Source organism: Hyposmocoma kahamanoa, unplaced genomic scaffold (genome assembly GCF_003589595.1).
Source record: "Hyposmocoma kahamanoa isolate Upper Pololo Valley unplaced genomic scaffold, ASM358959v1 87, whole genome shotgun sequence".
In the NCBI taxonomy this organism is placed as follows: Eukaryota; Metazoa; Arthropoda; class Insecta; order Lepidoptera; family Cosmopterigidae; genus Hyposmocoma; species Hyposmocoma kahamanoa.
The window spans coordinates 22,498,411-22,516,389 of record NW_020654422.1 but is presented as its reverse complement, the minus strand read 5'-3'; the positions used below and the strand labels follow the sequence as shown (position 1 = coordinate 22,516,389).

Here is a 17,979-nt window from a genome sequence, read left to right as displayed (position 1 = left end):
GGCAACCGTCACATGTTTTTATTTCTCTGTTTTGTAGAACAATGCTTATTAAAAAGAAGTCTGTAGCGATATCTACAAGTACTTGAATTTAAGACTTTTATAAACTTCGAATATTTTTCTGTTTACAATGTGTGATTTAAAATGTAGGTCTGTTCAAAATTAAGTGGTCCAATTGTAGCAACCTTACCCTATTTATGTGTATATGTTGTACGCGGATACGTTCCAAAGCAAAGAATCAAACATGAGATGGGACCTGAATATAGAAAATATAAAAGAGTGATCAACGGCCTGCAAAAACTATAATATATGGCGGGAATATTTGTGCATTTTTATGAGGTACACCTGGACAATTTCCACCGGAAGTACCTAACAAATTTCCGAAATTCAAAAAAACAAGATGGCCGCCATATAAATTTCAAGGTCTTCTATAACGAAAACAATTAGAGATGGGAGGTAGGAGGTGCTTGAAGGAATGTCATAGAGGTTAACATTGGTCAACTGCCTGGGTTAAAAAAAATCAAGATCCTGGCAGGGTCGCCATTTCATATTATTAGAAAGGATGGACGTAGGTGGTAGAATGAAATACGTTGTTTTAAAGAAACATGTTTATTGGTCAGTCTCCAGAATATGAGTCAGTAAATAATACAATTTAAAATAAAGTAAACTTAAATGCTAACCAAGCAATACGCAACACATGTTGCAGTTAGACTATAAATATAGTCTACCTATACTACACGAATTCAAAATGGCGGCCAAAGCAAAACCTGCTTCGATCTCGCAGAAAATTCACACGCGGAGGTTCTTAGGAGTCCTTAATCATAATGTGGGGACAAAAGTTTTTTTTCGTCATTTTTTAGTATGGCTGCAATATGAGCGTTTTTTTCGTTAAAAAAAACCACTGACAGAGACTTGCTCTGATTCGGCTGAAAATTGGCATGGGAGGCCTCTAGAAGCGCCGGATAATAATTTGTGGTCAAAATATGTTTTTCGCCATTATCAAATATGGCCGCCATGGAAGCGTTCGTTGGCGGCAGAAAAAAAATGCTCTGATCCCTTTGAAAATTGACACGATTCTGGAGCGCTCGATAACAATTTGTGTTCAAAACTAGTTTTTGGTCATTTTTGAATATGGCCACCATACAAGCGTTTATAAAAATTTGGTCTAATTCAACTGAATATCTCTATAGGTGTTTGATAATAATTTACGGTAAAAATAAATTTTTGAAATTTGTAAATATGGCCAACATTAGAGCTATTTAAATTTTTTTAAAACAAAGTCATAAGTGTCGAGGTCGTAGGCCGAGGTCCGCGGAGGGAGAAGCCCGAAGCGTCCGCACGCCATCGTATAGAGGTAATATACGGAGGCGTAATAGATTACGAGTACAACATCTAACAAATGTAAAAATGTAAGGCATACTTCCCGATGTAGTGGAAATGTGATAGTTATCATAGCGTTGTTATATCTCAATCGTCTCTCTGTTAGATTCCACTTTCTTGAAAGCTATGCCAAAGAGAAGTATTTAGGGGAAAAAAATGCCATACTACTGCCGAATTTCCTGTACTATGAATACCAAAATAACAACAATCCAGAATAGTCAGACCAAAACCAACTTAGAAATGTTCAATTCTTACATTGGCCTAAATCGGGAATCGACCTCCTCATCAAGCGCCCATAGTACTACCTGCTCTGCCATCGAAGAGCATGAGCACACCCCGTAAACTAAACCCGACCACGCGCCGCAGACCGAGCCCGACCCCACCGTAGGTAGGTAGGGCTCGTATTCTATGTAGGTAAAAATATCGCGCCCATGGGTACGAACTGAAGTTTGTTTGAAAGTAATAACTAATAATGTAAGTAACATACCTGATCTAATATTTTGTTTTCAATATCTTTAATGGATTGTTTTCGTACAAAAATACAATATTTTCACGGAATAAATTGAATTACCGGTGTTACCTGCAGGCACAAATAGACGGACTTCAAAGTAACAAAACCGACATTGTAAAACGGAATTTACATGCAATCTATTTGAAAATATGAAAAAAGAATTATATTCATTATTATTTTTGAAATATTGGTATACATATATATTTAAACTATTAAGAAATCGGAATATAGGATTATGTAAAAAGTCACAACCACATCTAACCACTTAAACAAAGGCATTGTTTTTTCTTGTTAGATTGTTACCTTTTGGTGAAAACGTTTTATTCATATTAAAAAATCGAACGATATGGATCATTTAAATTGCATGGCACTACTTTCATTATTATTCTAAGCTGTGTTTGTAATTTTAGAAAACAAAAATCACATACCTACTCATGTGTAAGTGTAGAATATACTAGTAGACTACCTCTACTTACGCATGCTAAAAGTTTATTATGGAAATCACCATACTAATCGACACGAAATCGCATTAAACCGGTCAGAAAAAACCATTATATCCATTTAATACAAGAAGATGTTGTAAGTTTCGCATCGGCTGCTACGCAACAGGTCGGCAACGAATTTCTTGAGAATTTCCAGTCACTATCGTGTTCGTAGTACACCGCCGACAGATGGCGACGGTTTATTGGCGACGCCGCGCCGCCTTGCGTCGATTTCCGGACGGCCGCGTGAAGGCCCGTATCTATACTCCAATGGCCGCGTTGACGGAGAATCGGGTTAATACAACAAGTTTGGCGAAACATTATCGCCTCAAGTCGATTCTGCGTCGAAAAAAAATGTGATGATTCCCTAAGCCGTCATGAAAACCAAGCTTTGCAATTTTGTTACGTATAATAGTAATAATAGCTCCGAAAAGTAAATTCAAAAAAGCTTAATATTAAAATATGAATATTACTGCGTTATGTACGAAGCTAGTGAAAACTTTTATGCAAGTAAAAATACGGAAATATCCGAATGTAATAACGAAAGTTCCGAAAAATCTTGCTGAAGTAATACCATTTTACCAATTCATTTTATATGTTACCGGAAATTATTCTTAGCCATTTTTTTCATAAATCATAACCAACCCATTTATACGCCCACTGCTGGGCACGGGACTCCTCTCAGAGCGAAGGCTCAGGCCATAGTCCGCCACGCTGCAGCGTACAGCTGCAGCGCGCTGGTCCAATGCGGTTTCGGGACTTTACACGTTTGTCGAGGGTTGTGAAATAAATTTATAGTATTACGTGCATTGTTATCATTTGGATTTAATCTGTATTTTGTTAGTTTATACTTTTTAGTGTAGTGACTTTTTGTGGTTTTTGAAGTTGGCTGAATTCTTTTTTAAAAGTTTGTTTTTTCGGTGTAATTAATTACAGACAGAGTAGAAAACCGAAATGAAACTTATTTATATGTTGTTAGTTGATATTTTTAATTAATTTAAAATGTTACAACTTTCTAATTACCGCAGCCTTGTAAAATACCATTTCTAATTCCGGTGCCATAAAATATATCGAGAACTACTTTGTCTATTCGAATGCCATTTAGACGAATATCTATTAATAGTTCAGCTTGAAGTTCATATTTCAATGTTATTGGATATATTAAGCGACAAATAAAAAAATGCTACTTAAAAGGTATTTATAAGTATGTAGGTACGTACAATAATATTGCTTTTTCTTATAGGTATTAATTACTATAGGTACAAACATAATAACGTAATTACATCGTCCATAAATTTTCTGAAAATTGTATTCTATAACTTTTCTTTTTTTCTACGCTTATTGCAGTGGCCACCTGCGCCTAAGAGTGTATGTATCACAACCTTTGCGTATATTTTTATTATATTATTATTTTTTATTATACATGTATATTTAAGTATATGAAAGTATTATTTTAATTTCTAGAAGGGAAGTTTTCTTTCATATGGAAATGCTTAGCATAATAGGGTATATTTGGATAGTAGTAGGTCAAAGGAAATTTAATGCACACCTTGTACAAAATTATACTTCTTATATTATAACATCTAATAGGCGGCCAAGACGCTCATAGGAACGTCGATGATTGAAGAACACTTGCACCTATTATGTAACATATGCTTGAGTAGTTAGGTATTATTTAACTGTCTAGTTTAGCAAGTATATATGTCACCTGCTAGTCTTTTGTCGCGAACGACTGTACTGTGCCGCTTTGTTTATGAAACAATGACCTCTTTCTCCTCGGAAACACAATAAATCGGGAAGAGAGTAGGTACTACTAAGTGAGGTGGTGCAAGGGCCGCCGCCGCCGCGACCGTTTGAGGACCCAATGAAGTGAACGACCTGCAACCGCGGCGGCGGCGCGCAGCGGCACGACCGGCACGCGAACTTATCATGGGTGATTAGGAGTGGGCCGCGACCGTGCGATCTGGGTCAGCGGAGCACTACGCCGCCCCCACCTTCCCGCCAGCTGATGGTAGTGGGACTCTGGCCTGCTGCCGTGTCATATGACTGTATGACATTCTAAACAATTCACGTAGCAGAACTGAACCTTTCGAATAGGCTACAAACTATTTCACTCCATCATATGTAAGTTATCACGTAGGTATAAAATGTAGGCAGCGTCCCGTGTACCTAGTACAGTACGAGTTAATCAGTTTTTTAGAATTGTTACTATTGGTAGTGGTGGTAGTGAGGCATGACACGCACGGCCGCAATCAATATGTACACTTCCAAGAAAACACTATCGATCTTCAACCAAGTCATTTTATAGAATGGCGCACACTTCACAAAGAACCCAAATTAAGTCCTTGTCAATTTCACCAAAGTTAGGTTTTCCATGAAAGTTTCCTTTCCAATAAAAGTACCTATTTTATGGACCGTAAACTCGGAATACCTTGTAGCAAGTATTTGACTCGTTCGTTCCGTGTAACCAGGACGGTTAGTTGATTGAGCCTGGAGGAAGGGGCAGAGGATTTCCCAAGAAGCTCGTTCGTCCCTCTCATTTTTCAAAAACGATGCCGATGGAACAGCGTAGTGCTTATATAACTAAATTCGAATGAACACCTGTGTACCTATAATACAGTGCTTCTTTACAAAGGAATATTAGAAGTAGGTATATCCCGACGCCTTGTAATATTATGTGTATCTTGGCGCGAGCTCCGAGTCTGTCCCGGGGAGCAATATTAACGTGCAAGACACGAACCGTTTCTGTCCTAGCATAAACTTTCCACTGTAAAGCAACGAGTTGGTTACCACAACACAGTGGGCAGGTGGTTATTTCGGACTTAGCTTAACCGATATTGTAAATACCTAGGTACATATTTCTAAAACGAAATACGTAGGTCGCTAACCATGATGCGCTGATTGTGATTTATTTGTGTATTATTTATTACTAATGTCTAGTTTTACTTTAGACCGGTAAGGAGGTAGTTTTTTATTGGTAAATACCTTCTTATAAGTATAAATCGTTGTGTAGGTATTCTTTACATTTGCCCCGAATTTTTTGTTCTCGGCTTTTCGCGGGTCCTAAAGTTCCTGTATAGGCTAGTGCCAGAGCATAAAAAAGGTCTTCAGTAGTTTAGGGAGTTCGGGAATTCTATTAAGTTGCAAGAACTTTTGGAACTTTGATGAGCGCGCTCAGGGAGGGGGTCAAATGTTTTTTCTAAGATTTTACAACAAAAGTGCGTATGACGAAATAGTAGAGCATAACATTCTGTTTGTGTGGCACACTTTTTTCTACGACTTTACGCTTTACGCTTTACTTTGACACGTTAATGGACGGTTACAGAGTGCTCTCGTACACAATACACTTTGTATACGAGTATATAAAAATAATTTTTTTGTTATATTTGACCAATTTCTGCTGTTCCGATTTTTTTCTTCCAATACAATAAAATAATCCTTAAGCGAAACTAAATTTAGTCTATCATCATTAAAAAAATAGTCAATTTTACTAATTTTGTATGAAAAATATTATTAAATTTGACCAATTTCTGCGCTATTGAGGTTGAAATAAGTCTTACAAAAAACTGAATCGATCAGCACTAAAAAAATTATCAATTTTATTCATTTTTTTAACGCACACAATCAACGTTTTATGGCTAACACACGCTTGACCAAAAAATTACTATCCAAAATTGTTTTTCACAAAATTTAATTAAAGGTTCATACAAGTTCCCTGTATCTCTAATGGTTTCATTAGACTGCCCCAGTTAAAAAAAACGCTGTATACAGGCTGGAAAAAATAAATTGTAGTAGTACCAGAAATGCTTTTTTTATTTAAGCCTATACTGTTCCACTGCTAAGCAAAGGCCTCTCTCGCCCTAAATGCTTAAGATAACTAATTTTACATATAGGAATGATTGTTTTATTTTTCTTGGTATGAATAACTGCATTCACATAATTTTTGAAAAGCTTGACTGAACCGAGAATCGAACCAGAACTAAAAATGCAAAAAATAAACTCTCACTGTTTTATGGTACTAATGCATAAGATCAATAATAAGAATAAAATCCAATAAATGTTGGGTCGTACAATTAAAAACAAGCATGAAATCTAATTGTTAATATATACTTTACCGTGAAGTAAGTACACGAAGTTATTAATCACTAAATATGCAAATTGTAAACTTTTGCCGACGTGTTTTGAATATTTAATTATGTAATTGGAATCTATGTATTACATAAGAATTATGTATTAAAGTAAATAGATTTATTTAGGGTCAGTTGAGCTAAGAGGACCACCGGGGATGAGGGTCTTGAAGCCTTATTAACTCTTACTAGAGTTTAGCACTACTGTATCTCGGTCAATAAAGTGGATACCTACAAGTCATGTATTAAGACTTAAAGTAGAAAATCTTATATGTAATAGAATAGAAATATATAATAGAATGTACCGTTTTCGAGTTATTTGTAAATAAACAATTTTTAGCATTTTTTAACCGCACAATACCTCCCCTGGCCCAGAAAAAATTTGCTTCTTTAAAGCAAGATAAAACATTATTAATTAAATTATTATTATTGCATTCCGATGAAGGCGATTGATATTCATTTTACACGAAAAAACGTGCAAATGCCAGTCTACGTTACGAAATAGTTAATAGATAATGTACCTACTTATTTACAATATACGTATACGCTCTTCTGCTTGTCAGGCCTAGGCCCCGTTATTGATTACTTAGTATAGATCCCCAACACTCTCTTTTTTTCAGCAGCTGTCGATTCTGTCACTGAAGACATCAATTAGCAGCTCCTTGTTGCGCGATTGACATCTTCATTAGTTAGCAATATGACTTCTAATTTGAGGATGTGCTTGCAATCAGCAAGCACCGAGGTTCTCCTGTTTATAACGTTTAGTATTGTACAAAACTTCGTTTAGCTTGTAGTAACGATGAGTGAGCTGTATTAATTTGCTAAGGTTGCACGTGGCAAGTGAACACTTCGGGAAAGTTTGTGAAAAAGGGATTGCGCTTATTCACTGACAAATACCTAATATTAATATGAATTTAAGCAAAGTGGTGCATTTTCATCAATATTCAATTGTAGGTACAATCGGTGCGTACAAGTATAAATAATAGGGGTTTAAATATGGAATAGCCGATTTATCGTACTGGCCACTTTGAATTAAAATCAAACCTGCACGGTGTCGGATTTCAGAATGAAACTTTTTCACACGAAAACTAAAACTCAAACATTCTTAATTTAAAAACAAGATATGTATTGTTTGATTGTTCGACTTTCAATTGTTTTTACGGCTTTTATAAGATTAAGATGGATAGGTGCAGTGAAAATCAGAGTGATTTTCGAGTACGAGTTCTTACATTGGGTTAACGCTGCAAAAAATGCTCGCAATGTCATTGCTGTGTTTGGAGAGGATACGGCTAACGAACGCACCGGGCGTTTTTCGACAACTTTCGAAATTTCGACTTGAAGAATGAACCACGAGGAAGACAAGTCACTAAGGTGAATAACGACGAATTAAAGGTGACGATGGAAGGCAATCCGTATCAAACTACCAAGAAATTAGCGGCATGGTTTAATGTATACCCACAATATGACATATGGCATTTGAATAGGTAATGGTCGCGATACTCGCAGCAAAACAGCTTCACCATTATTGCTTCATCATAATGCAAGGCCTCACATTGCTCGACAAACAGTTTTAACACTACAAGACCTGCAGTTACAAACCATCCGTCATCCTACATACTCGCAGGACCTCGCCCCAACCATTTACCATTTTTTCCGCGATTTGGACTATATTCTGCACGCAAAAAAATATATTCCCAGGAAGCAGTACAAAATGCTTCACACAGTTTGTGGAGTTCACGTCCCCAGAGTTCTATCGCAAAGGTTTAAATGACCTTCCGATTAGATGGCAGAAATGTATAGACAACCATCTAACCAACCAATAAAAAAAACTATCACATTAAATATGTCTAATTGTTGTGATTTTACATTCAATTTTAATTAAATAATCGTTTATTTGAAATATTGCTGTTTAATTTCCTCGCAGTCGAAGTGAAAAGCAGAGTGTATAACTCGTAAATAAAACCCATTTTATCCTCGACTTAATATACTCGTCTCAGGTAAAATGACGCGTTTTATCCACTTGTACAATCTACTATGGTTAAACAAATATATTTTACCTTAGAAAAAAAATTGTTTTAATTTTTCAGTACGAAATGTGTAGACATTATTTATGAAGGAATACCTACTACATAAATTTAAAAAAAAGCATATCGCAAAGCAAGCTGTCAGGGCAGTGAGGGGATCACGACAATTGCCACCGTCTGCACCCAGTTTGCCGATACTTGAACGCTCAAACGAGCGCCATAATGTGCAAAATATTTTTACGAGCCATGCTTAAACGTAACCCAATTGATTTTTAGCAGCCGGTGCCACAGCATGCCCGCGCAGCGGTGCGCCCACTCCGATGGAGGGCTTACGTACACTCTGGTCGTGCCTAAGAAACAAGTTTTTGTGAGAGTATCGCTGTCGAATCTAAACTATATTATGTGGTAACTTCATTTACCTCCTCGACAGTAAGCTAGGAAGGCAGATCTTTCGTACCCAGTTGTCTACGTACCTATATCAACTTAGTTTCGATCGTACGTCCGTCCTCTACGAAGCGAACTCTGTCACGGAAATGGAAAAGCGTGATAAGTTGGGAGTAAAAGGAAAGAGTTGATATACTGATGACTACACGAGGGTCGATCAGGGCGGGCGAGAGGCGCGGCGAGGCGGCGGCGGCGCGCTGGGCGGGCGGCGGCAGTGCGCGGCGCGCGCGGCTCCCGACCACTCGCCCCGTCCGCATCGGCCCCGCGGCCGGCCCCACGTGCGGCCCCGTCGCGCACACGCGCCGCCACCGCCGCCGCCTCGTGGGGCCCCCACACGCACACCCGAGCCCTTTGAACTCCAGAGCCTCCACGAAACAACGATATATTGCCTTTTGACGCGGCAAATAAGTACTTAACACTGCATATACCATAGTAGCATCTTTTTATGCTTACTACTAAACACTTTTAAACTTTTTATTCGGATTAAAATAAGTTTGCACATAATTGTAATTACCAAATTATTAAGCAATCTGCAATTATACAACTTTATCCAAACTTTATACCGGATACCTACTCCCCTCAAAGAACTAATAAACGATAGGAGCGCATAATATCGGTGTACCGACACTTAATAATTATGTATCTGCGTCATAAGGCTGTATGTAGATCGATACACATTTATTGTAAGTATAGCGTCGTAACGTATCCTCTCGGGAACCCGTTCGTGCGTCGTGGACCATGTGGCCCTATAGTTTTATATATGCCGGGGAGCGCCTACATGTATGTATACGGCCGGTACGCGAGTACACTTCAAATAAACGAACAAGGCGTTACTTGTACGCTAAGAACTAATTAAACTCTCAAAAATGTTTCGAGCATGTATCCAATTTTGACGCGACTTTTCAATAAGCGACTTCACGTGGCCGGCCACGTAGGAGGCTGTGCTAGCGACGGTCATTTAAACGGTAGAGAAATCATCCTCCACTCCGACACGAAGACTAGGCGGGCCTGCATGCATTTGTCTAAACAAAAGGACTTTTAACGCCTAAGTGAGAATCAAAAGCAGTCGTATAAGTCTTACGAAGGTTACGTACGCAGCAGTCTCTAAACAAAAACATTTTACGAGAGGCAATAAATGTGGAGCTTCGAACTCGCAACAGGGCGAGAGAGCGGCGCGGGCGGCGGGCGCGCTGAGGCCACGCCACACTGGAGGCGCTCCGGCGGCACTCGCGGCAGATCGCCGCGCGCCGCGTCCGCCGCGTGCAGGTGAGCCCTCGCCGCGGAGCGCCGCTCCCGCCCGGCGGCACCAATCGAATCTCCTGTTGCAGTTCTCGGAGAGGCCGCGGGATGGCGCGCGCGGCGACGGCGCCGGTAAGTGCACCTGGAGCCTGTGCGCGTGCGCCGAGTTGCTGCTGTTTACGCGCTCTAAATATAGCGGCGCTTCCCGTCCGCATTGTGCGGCGGTGAGTGTAGCGCCGGCGCGGGCGGCGCAGTGCGCGAGGCGGCCGGGCTGCGCCGCCCCGTGCTGCGGCCGCTGACCGAGGTGCGTTGCAGAGAGCGGCGGCTCCGAGATGTCGGCGGGCAGCGGCAGCGGCGCGGGCGCCGCCGTGGATGCTCGCCGCCCGTCCACCTGTCGCGTGGAGCTGGGTGCGCTGCTGGCGCCCGAACCGCGCCCCCTCGATAACAAAGTCAAGGTGAGCGTCCGAGACCTACTGCTGTAGCTTCCCAGCAAACCGGTCTACAAATTTAGTGCTGCAAACTCTTAATTTCTCATTTCATCCAATACTTCGGTATATAAATCGTAGCTTTAAGTAATATGTAGAAATTCAAGACCGTTGGGTAATAGAGTCCAGAATGTAATATATAGGTAATCGAATCCAGATTTTATACGACCCGAACATCGTTTGCTTACTATCCGATTAAACCAGTAAGTAGGTAAGGACAGCTTAATGGATACGACAGAACAGCGATATTCGTGGTTTAGTAGGTCAACGTAGATGATTTACGCGCTTGCGACGATGATGCCGCTCATATCGTAACGTAGACTCGGTCAATGGTGGTAGCGGCGACTGCTACTGCATTGCTCTCCACTTGTAAAGTGGCCGCGCCTCAATGTCGCGGTTCCTCGAAGCCGAGCGTCATGTTCACTTTAGCAAATGGAGAAGCAATTACGGGGAGGATGGCGGATGGTAGGTGGGTGTTTCGCGGCCCTCACGACCTATTTGCATAATGAGTAGCGGCACCGTGGGCCGTCGTCGGCATTCGCCGGGCACATCTATACAACCGACAAAAGCACTACTAGACAGGGAATCGGCCCGATCTATCAATATTTCATACAAACTTCGATAGTTGTTGTCGACAATCTGAAGGTGGGGGCATTCGTTAAAGGAAGAAGGGGAGCGTGTCAACAAGTGACCTATTTCAGTGTTTATTGACATCGGCCGACGATAAGCAGATGATACTATCGCGCGATGTCCCCCGCCCCGTCGCAGTCCTTCGCCTGCGGAAAATAATAGCCTGCAATACACGTATATCATAAAGATTTATTTATTACCTGTAATTGCTAAATATACAAATAGCGAGCAGTACTTAACTGGAGAACTTGCACTTTCTTTCCTTCTCGTGCACCGCCGTTCATGTCGCGATCGAGACCGTATACCTACACATGTAGTGCACATGCAGTCACACGGAAAGATTAGGTACAGTCGCGCTCAACTTTTATTGCGTAATAGGTACCTATAGCCTGCTGTAGTACCTACCTTACTAATTAATAATAGTGTATAGGCACATAAGTACCTACCTACATTCTTAATGTTTTAAGATGAAATATACAACAGCTGATATACCTATGTAGGCAAGTGTTTTTTAACAAACGGAACTAACTGTTGACGAATATGCATGAGCGCAGCGGCACAGCATCCATGGCATGACAGAGGAGGAGAACGTGGTGCGGCCACACCAGGAGATGGCTGTGCTGTCCCTCGAAGAGAAGAAGTTCCTACTGGGTGTGGAACGCGGCGACGTGGCGGGCACGCGGCGGGTGTTGCAGCGCGCCAAAGACACGCATCACATCAACGTGGACTGTGTAGACCCACTCGGCCGCTCGGCGCTTCTTATGGCCATCGACAATGAGAACCTCGAGATGGTCGAGCTGCTGCTGGAATTCGGCGTAGAGACACGCGACGCGTTGTTGCACGCCATCTCCGAGGAGTTTGTCGAAGCTGTTGAGGCACTGCTCGATCATGAGGAACGCACGCGCAAGCCGGGCGAGCCGAACGTTAGTATATCTATTTATTTATGCCACCGCGCCCGCTAGCGTCCTTTATTTAATAGGCTCGTGTTCGTTTGCAGAGCTGGGAAGCGCTGCCCCCGGAGACGGCGACGTTTACTTCAGACATCTCGCCGCTCATCCTGGCGGCCCACCGCGACAGCTACGAGATCATCAAGCTGCTACTGGACCGCGGCGCGGCGCTGCCCGTGCCGCACGATGTGCGCTGCGGCTGTGACGAATGCGTGCACTCACGGAACGAGGACTCGCTGCGCCATTCGCGCTCGCGCATCAACGCCTACCGCGCACTAGCCTCGCCCTCCCTCATTGCACTCTCCTCAAAGGTGATCTTCCTTCGGCCAAGACGGCGCAGTGCGTGCGGGTAGTGTGCGGTGCAAGTTTAGTCTGTATGTGTAGGACCCCATCTTGACGGCGTTTGAGCTGTCGTGGGAGCTGCGGCGCTTGTCGGCGCTCGAGCACGAGTTCAAGACTGAGTATCAAGAATTGCGCGTCCAGTGCCAGGAGTTCGCCACGGCTCTGCTTGATCACACGCGCACGTCTCACGAACTTCAGGTTTCACATGATTTAATACCTTAGCAGTAGGTCTTTAGTGAATTTATAATAATAATTATCTTTGGTGAATTTGACGAATAGGTGGAGGGTCATATTTTGAGATTATTATTTATACGATATGTTTGCCGGTTTGAATATAATTAAGAAATATGTAGTTATTTTGGAAACAAATAATTGGATATATTTCGGTGTAATATTAACATGTGTGCGCCAGGTGTTGTTGAACCACGAGACGGGCTCTCCGCAGGCAGCGCCGACGGAGCCCGGCGCACCAGAGCTCATGCGTCTGTCGCGGCTCAAGCTCGCCATCAAATTGCGTCAAAAGAAAGTAAGACCGAGCCGTAAAGGTGTTTTTAAACCGATGAGGCGAGACGAGGGTTGAAATTTGTATGGCAAAATTTCAATTATCTCCTAGCGCATCTTCGGTGGTAATGGTCTGGGATGAGATAGACGAGGATGGGCAAGGCGAGAATTTAACATTTGTTGATGTAATATTGAACCGTATTCCTGCCTACATGGAATATTATATACTCTGCAACGAAAACCCGATTTTTAGCGCGAGCTCGCGATCGGTATTACCTAATATCAATCGCGAAATTGTGGGGTACATACTTTTAGAAATTTATCGGATTCTTCTTCCGTTAACATATTTTATAATAATAATAATTTACGGGACATGTTACTTCAGTTGCGTGTGTATCGCTAGACGAACTGAATAGCACTGAACATTCACAGCGCGGGGTTATTTATTAGAGGCAGCTATTTATTAGTGGCAATGTTTGGTGGAAATAGGCCGGCGAGATTTCAATTCTCATCTCGCCTCGCCAGTGGAAAAACATTTTAAAATGTGCTGTAATATTCGATTGTCGTGATGTGATGCGTGACATGCGTGTGCGCAGTTCGTGGCACACCCGAACGTGCAGCAACTACTGGCGTCCATCTGGTACGAGAGCGTACCGGGCTTTCGTCGCAAGAACATGCTGCTGCAGGCATTGGAGATGATGCGTATCGGCGCCATGTTCCCGCTCTACTCGCTAGCGTACATCGCGGCGCCGCATTCGGCAGCTGGCCGCACGTTGCGCAAGCCCTTCATCAAGTTCCTGTGCCACTCGGCCAGCTACTTCATGTTCCTCTGTATGCGACCGCCTCTCTCTGTCTTGCACTCGCACATGTTGAATGCCACAGAGAGAAGCGGTAGCGTCGTTAGCGTGCGCGTCTCGTATTGCAGTCCTGCTGATCCTAGCGTCGCAGCGCATCGAGACGGCGGCCAGCGTGTGGGGTGGCGCACCCGGCGGCGGCACCACTCCGGTTTATCGTCGCGGCTCCGGACCCTCGCCAGTCGAGTGGCTCATCCTCGCCTGGGTCAGCGGTCAGTTTTCTCCGGGCAGTTATCCTCAGGTGCCGTTTATTTTTTCTTGAGCTAACGGTGACTATCGCTATGCGCCGCAGGACTTATCTGGAGCGAGGTGAAGCAGCTGTGGGATATGGGGTTGCGCGAGTACGTGCACGACATGTGGAACGTGATCGACTTTGTCACAAACTCTTTGTATGTCGCCACAGTCGCGCTGCGCGTCGTCTCCCATTACCAGGTGCGTCCACAATTGCATAAATATTAAGTAATTTACACGAATTGGTGTTAGGTACTACCTACTCGTGAATAAAATAAGTGTAAGTATTGGTCGGTTGGGTTGATCATTGCACAGGTGCAGACCGAGAAGATGCGCGGGCAGCAGTGGAATCAGCCGCGCGAGAAGTGGGACGCATGGGATCCTATGCTGCTCTCGGAGGGGCTGTTCTCCGCCGCCAACATTTTCTCCAGTCTCAAGCTGGTGTACATCTTCAGCGTCAATCCACACCTCGGGCCGCTGCAGGTGTCGCTAAGTCGCATGGTGCTCGATATACTCAAGTTCTTCGTGCTCGATATACTCGTCATATTTGCTTTTTCCTGCGGTAAGTATGCTTTTAAACAGAGTCGGTTTTACCTATGGTGCAGGATGTGCGGCGCACACGGGCGCAGGGTTTTAGGGGGCGCCGAGCGCCGGCCGCGACGCCTCCAGAGCCTGCGTCACAAGCGAAGTGAACGCGCTATTGTTCCCAACATCATTTATAACTGCACCATTTGCACTCGAATTTCCGATCACTGGGCAAAATATAACTGCAAGTATTCCATTTTGATCGCGTGCCTGATAGAGTGCGCCAGGGTAATGATTGCACCCGGGCGCTGTATGGGCTGGTGCCGGCGCCGTTTTTAAAATTTTGCTTAAAATGACTGCGATTTATTGAACACTTTGTGAGAAAGCTGAGTAAGCGTTGTGCAGGCCTGAACCAGCTGCTGTGGTACTACGCGGATATGGAGAAGAAGAAGTGTAACACTGCGACCGTGCCCGTTAACGGCACCATGCCCGATCCCGACGCGTGTGTCGTCTGGCGTCGCTTTGCCAAGTTAGCATGTTTTATTTCATTAATTTACTTACTCTATCTGTACATCTCGCTTTAGTTAACTTGACGACCTCCGCATCAAACGTAACACCTACAAGAAACTGAAATAGGACAGAGTGCAAGGTAACAGCAATGGTCGGGGCTCCCATTCAGTCCGTATTTTTTTGGATATTATGTAGACTTGACGGTTGTCGCTGCAATGCGTGCTGTTGTATATAGGTACGTAGAAAAATAATAATTATTAAATTCTTTATTCAGGCATTACAAAAATAATACATTTTGAATACCCATTAACAAAAATATTAATAATTCTTAGATAATATAGAATAAATTATAAATTATAGGAAGCAAGAAAATAAAAAATGACCTAAAAAACAAAAAATATAAAATACTAACCGCCGGCTGTATATGAGTTTACAGTAAGACCAGGATTATAACTACCCTATCAAAGTCTAACTGTGACACTTCAACGATCATGCCTATACATGATCCATGAAGTGTAGCTCTACAATCTAAAGGTTTAAGGCTTAGTCAACGACGACGTAAATAGACGGGGAAATATGCGGAAACTCACCAAGAGACGTACCTAACCGACAGACGGAAATTGAGAAGAATTAAGCAGTACCTGCCAAGCAGGCCCGCAAAATTGACCTACTGACGGCTAAAGGTGTCTCGGCCGCAGTGAGATGATCAGCAGAATGAGATGAATTAGACTAATATACCTAAATTAAGTTTTTTTAGAGCCATTGGGCGCTGCGAGTCGACGAATCTATTCGACATTGCAGCTTGTTCGAGACGATGCAGACGCTTTTCTGGGCGGCCTTCGGACTGGTAGACTTAGACTCGTTCGAGCTGGACGGCATCAAGGTGTTCACACGCTTCTGGGGCATGCTCATGTTCGGCACCTATGCCGTCATCAACGTGATCGTACTGCTCAATCTCCTCATCGCCATGATGAACCATTCTTATCAGCTCATATCCGTGAGTACCCTCTCTACGTCCCGAATACTGGTACGCTACAGTCACTTAGAGTACTAGTAACGAATTCTACTAAAGTGGCTCCGATCTGGGTTTTCCGAGTCGCGCCCTGCTACGACTCGAGGCCAGAAGACGGGAGCGAGTGTTTGCAAGGTCGTCATTTGACGTGTCGCGTCTGCGATGGGACAGGAGCGTGCCGACGTGGAGTGGAAGTTTGCGCGGAGCAAGCTGTGGATCAGCTACTTCGAGGAGGGCGGCACGGTGCCTCCGCCGTTCAACGTGGTGCCCTCGCCCAAGTCGCTGCTGTACACGTGGCGCTGGCTGCAGCGGCGCCTGTGCGGCCACGCGCGCGCCAAGCGGGAGCACATGCGCACCATCCGGGTACGTGCCCCGCACTCTGGCCGCGTCCCTTTCGCGATCTGTAACGGGACACCGATCTGTTGGGTTCGTAAGCCAGGTTCCTCCGGAGGACGGGTAACAAACGTTTGAATACATTTGGCATTTGCAACATTTATTTCGTACGTTTTAGATCGAGATTACTCACTTGTTGCACACAGTTGTGAGCCAAACGGGTCACTGTAGCAGGTTTTTGTTGTGGACAACCTTCGGTGTAAAGTGAAACGATCACTAGTTTCAAAACGCGTAAATGGCAAATTTAACGTCGCGCGCGGCACCGCTCAATGCCCGCTATATGTAATAAATCGTTCGCTTTCAGAGGAAGGCGAAGCAGGCCAACGAGCGGGATTTCCGATACCAGGTAACTGCAGGTTGCTAGCTTTCACCGCGAGTGAGCTCAGGAACGTGCGAGGCGACGCGGGCGTGCGGTGCGTTGCAGGCCATCATGCGCAACCTGGTCCGGCGCTACGTGACCGTGCAGCAGAGGCGCGCCGAAAGCGGCGGCGTGACCGAGGACGACGTCAACGAGATCAAGCAGGACGTCAGCGCGTTCCGCTGCGAGCTCGTCGAGATCCTGCGCAACTCCGGCATGAACACCTCCACCGCCAACGCCGGCGCGCCCGGTGAGTGTCCGTGCCCGCCCGCGGCGCCGGCCCAGCCGCCTCCGCTGACGGGCGCGTCCGGCCGCAGGCGGCGGCGGCGGCAAGAAGAACCGGCAGAAGGAGCGCCGGCTGATGAAGGGCTTCAACATCGTGCCGGGGGGCACGCTGGCGCCGGTGGACGAGTTCCTGGCGTCGCTGCACCACGAGCACGGCGGCGCGCACGGCGCCTCGCACCACCCGCTGTCGGCGCTGCTGGGCGCGGCGGGCGGGCGCCTGCGCAACAGCCAGTCCAGCCTGTCGGACGCGGCGCCCGCGCAGCGCCGCGGCAAGCCGCACAAGCGCCGCTGGGGCACCATCATCGACGCGGCGCGCGCGGCGCGGGTGTCGCGCCTCATCGGCCGCTCGCGCTCCGAGGACTCCGTGTGCGACCACGCGCGCCAGTCGCCCAGGTGAGGCCGCGGCCGCGCCCGCCCCGCCGCCCCGCCGCCCCGCCGCCCCGCCGCCCCGCCGCCACTCGCCCTTGTTGCAGCGGCAGCGAGCGCTCGGACTCGGGCAGCGACTCGCAGCGCAGCCCGGAGCGGCCCGGCCCGCTGCACCCGCTGAGCGCGCTGGCGGCGCTCAAGCGCAAGCGCAAGAAGTTCTCGGACTCGCGGCGCGCCGCCGACGCGGGCCCCGAGGCGCTGCAGCGCGCCAGCTCCGTGCCCGCGCGCCCGCCGCCGCCCCCCGCGCCGCCGCCGCCCGCCGTGTCGCCCTCCACC

General features: G+C 45.3%; 2 protein-coding genes across 2 annotated transcripts in view; both read left to right on the top strand.

Annotated features, from left to right (window-relative positions):
* Positions 1-10,475: 10,475 nt before the first annotated feature.
* Positions 10,476-14,165, top strand: LOC113235494 (transient receptor potential-gamma protein-like). Its single transcript, XM_026471203.1, has 6 exons — positions 10,476-10,659; positions 11,874-12,242; positions 12,317-12,577; positions 12,651-12,806; positions 13,021-13,134; positions 14,035-14,165. The coding sequence occupies exons 1-6, from the start codon at positions 10,537-10,539 to the stop codon at positions 14,041-14,043; spliced, it is 1,032 nt and encodes a 343-aa protein (XP_026326988.1). The 5' UTR covers positions 10,476-10,536; the 3' UTR covers positions 14,044-14,165.
* Positions 14,166-16,289: 2,124 nt separating this feature from the next.
* The window catches only part of LOC113235527 (transient receptor potential-gamma protein-like), a 4,979-nt gene continuing 3,289 nt past the window's right edge, over positions 16,290-17,979 (top strand). The window contains exons 1-5 of the mRNA XM_026471262.1: positions 16,290-16,604; positions 16,939-16,980; positions 17,059-17,242; positions 17,310-17,670; positions 17,751-17,966. Of these exons, the coding sequence (XP_026327047.1) occupies positions 16,404-16,604; positions 16,939-16,980; positions 17,059-17,242; positions 17,310-17,670; positions 17,751-17,966 (1,004 nt within the window). The 5' untranslated portion in view covers positions 16,290-16,403. The remainder of the gene's footprint in view (positions 16,605-16,938; positions 16,981-17,058; positions 17,243-17,309; positions 17,671-17,750; positions 17,967-17,979) is intronic.

Excerpts from the sequence above, each read along its gene's own strand:
- LOC113235494 (XM_026471203.1), top strand. The coding sequence starts at position 10,537 with ATGTCGGCGGGCAGCGGCAGCGGCGCGGGCGCCGCCGTGGATGCTCGC. Across the intron at positions 10,660-11,873 it reads CCCTCGATAACAAAGTCAAG|CGGCACAGCATCCATGGCAT; the intron begins GTGAGCGTCCGA and ends GCATGAGCGCAG. Across the intron at positions 12,243-12,316 it reads GCAAGCCGGGCGAGCCGAAC|AGCTGGGAAGCGCTGCCCCC; the intron begins GTTAGTATATCT and ends GTTCGTTTGCAG.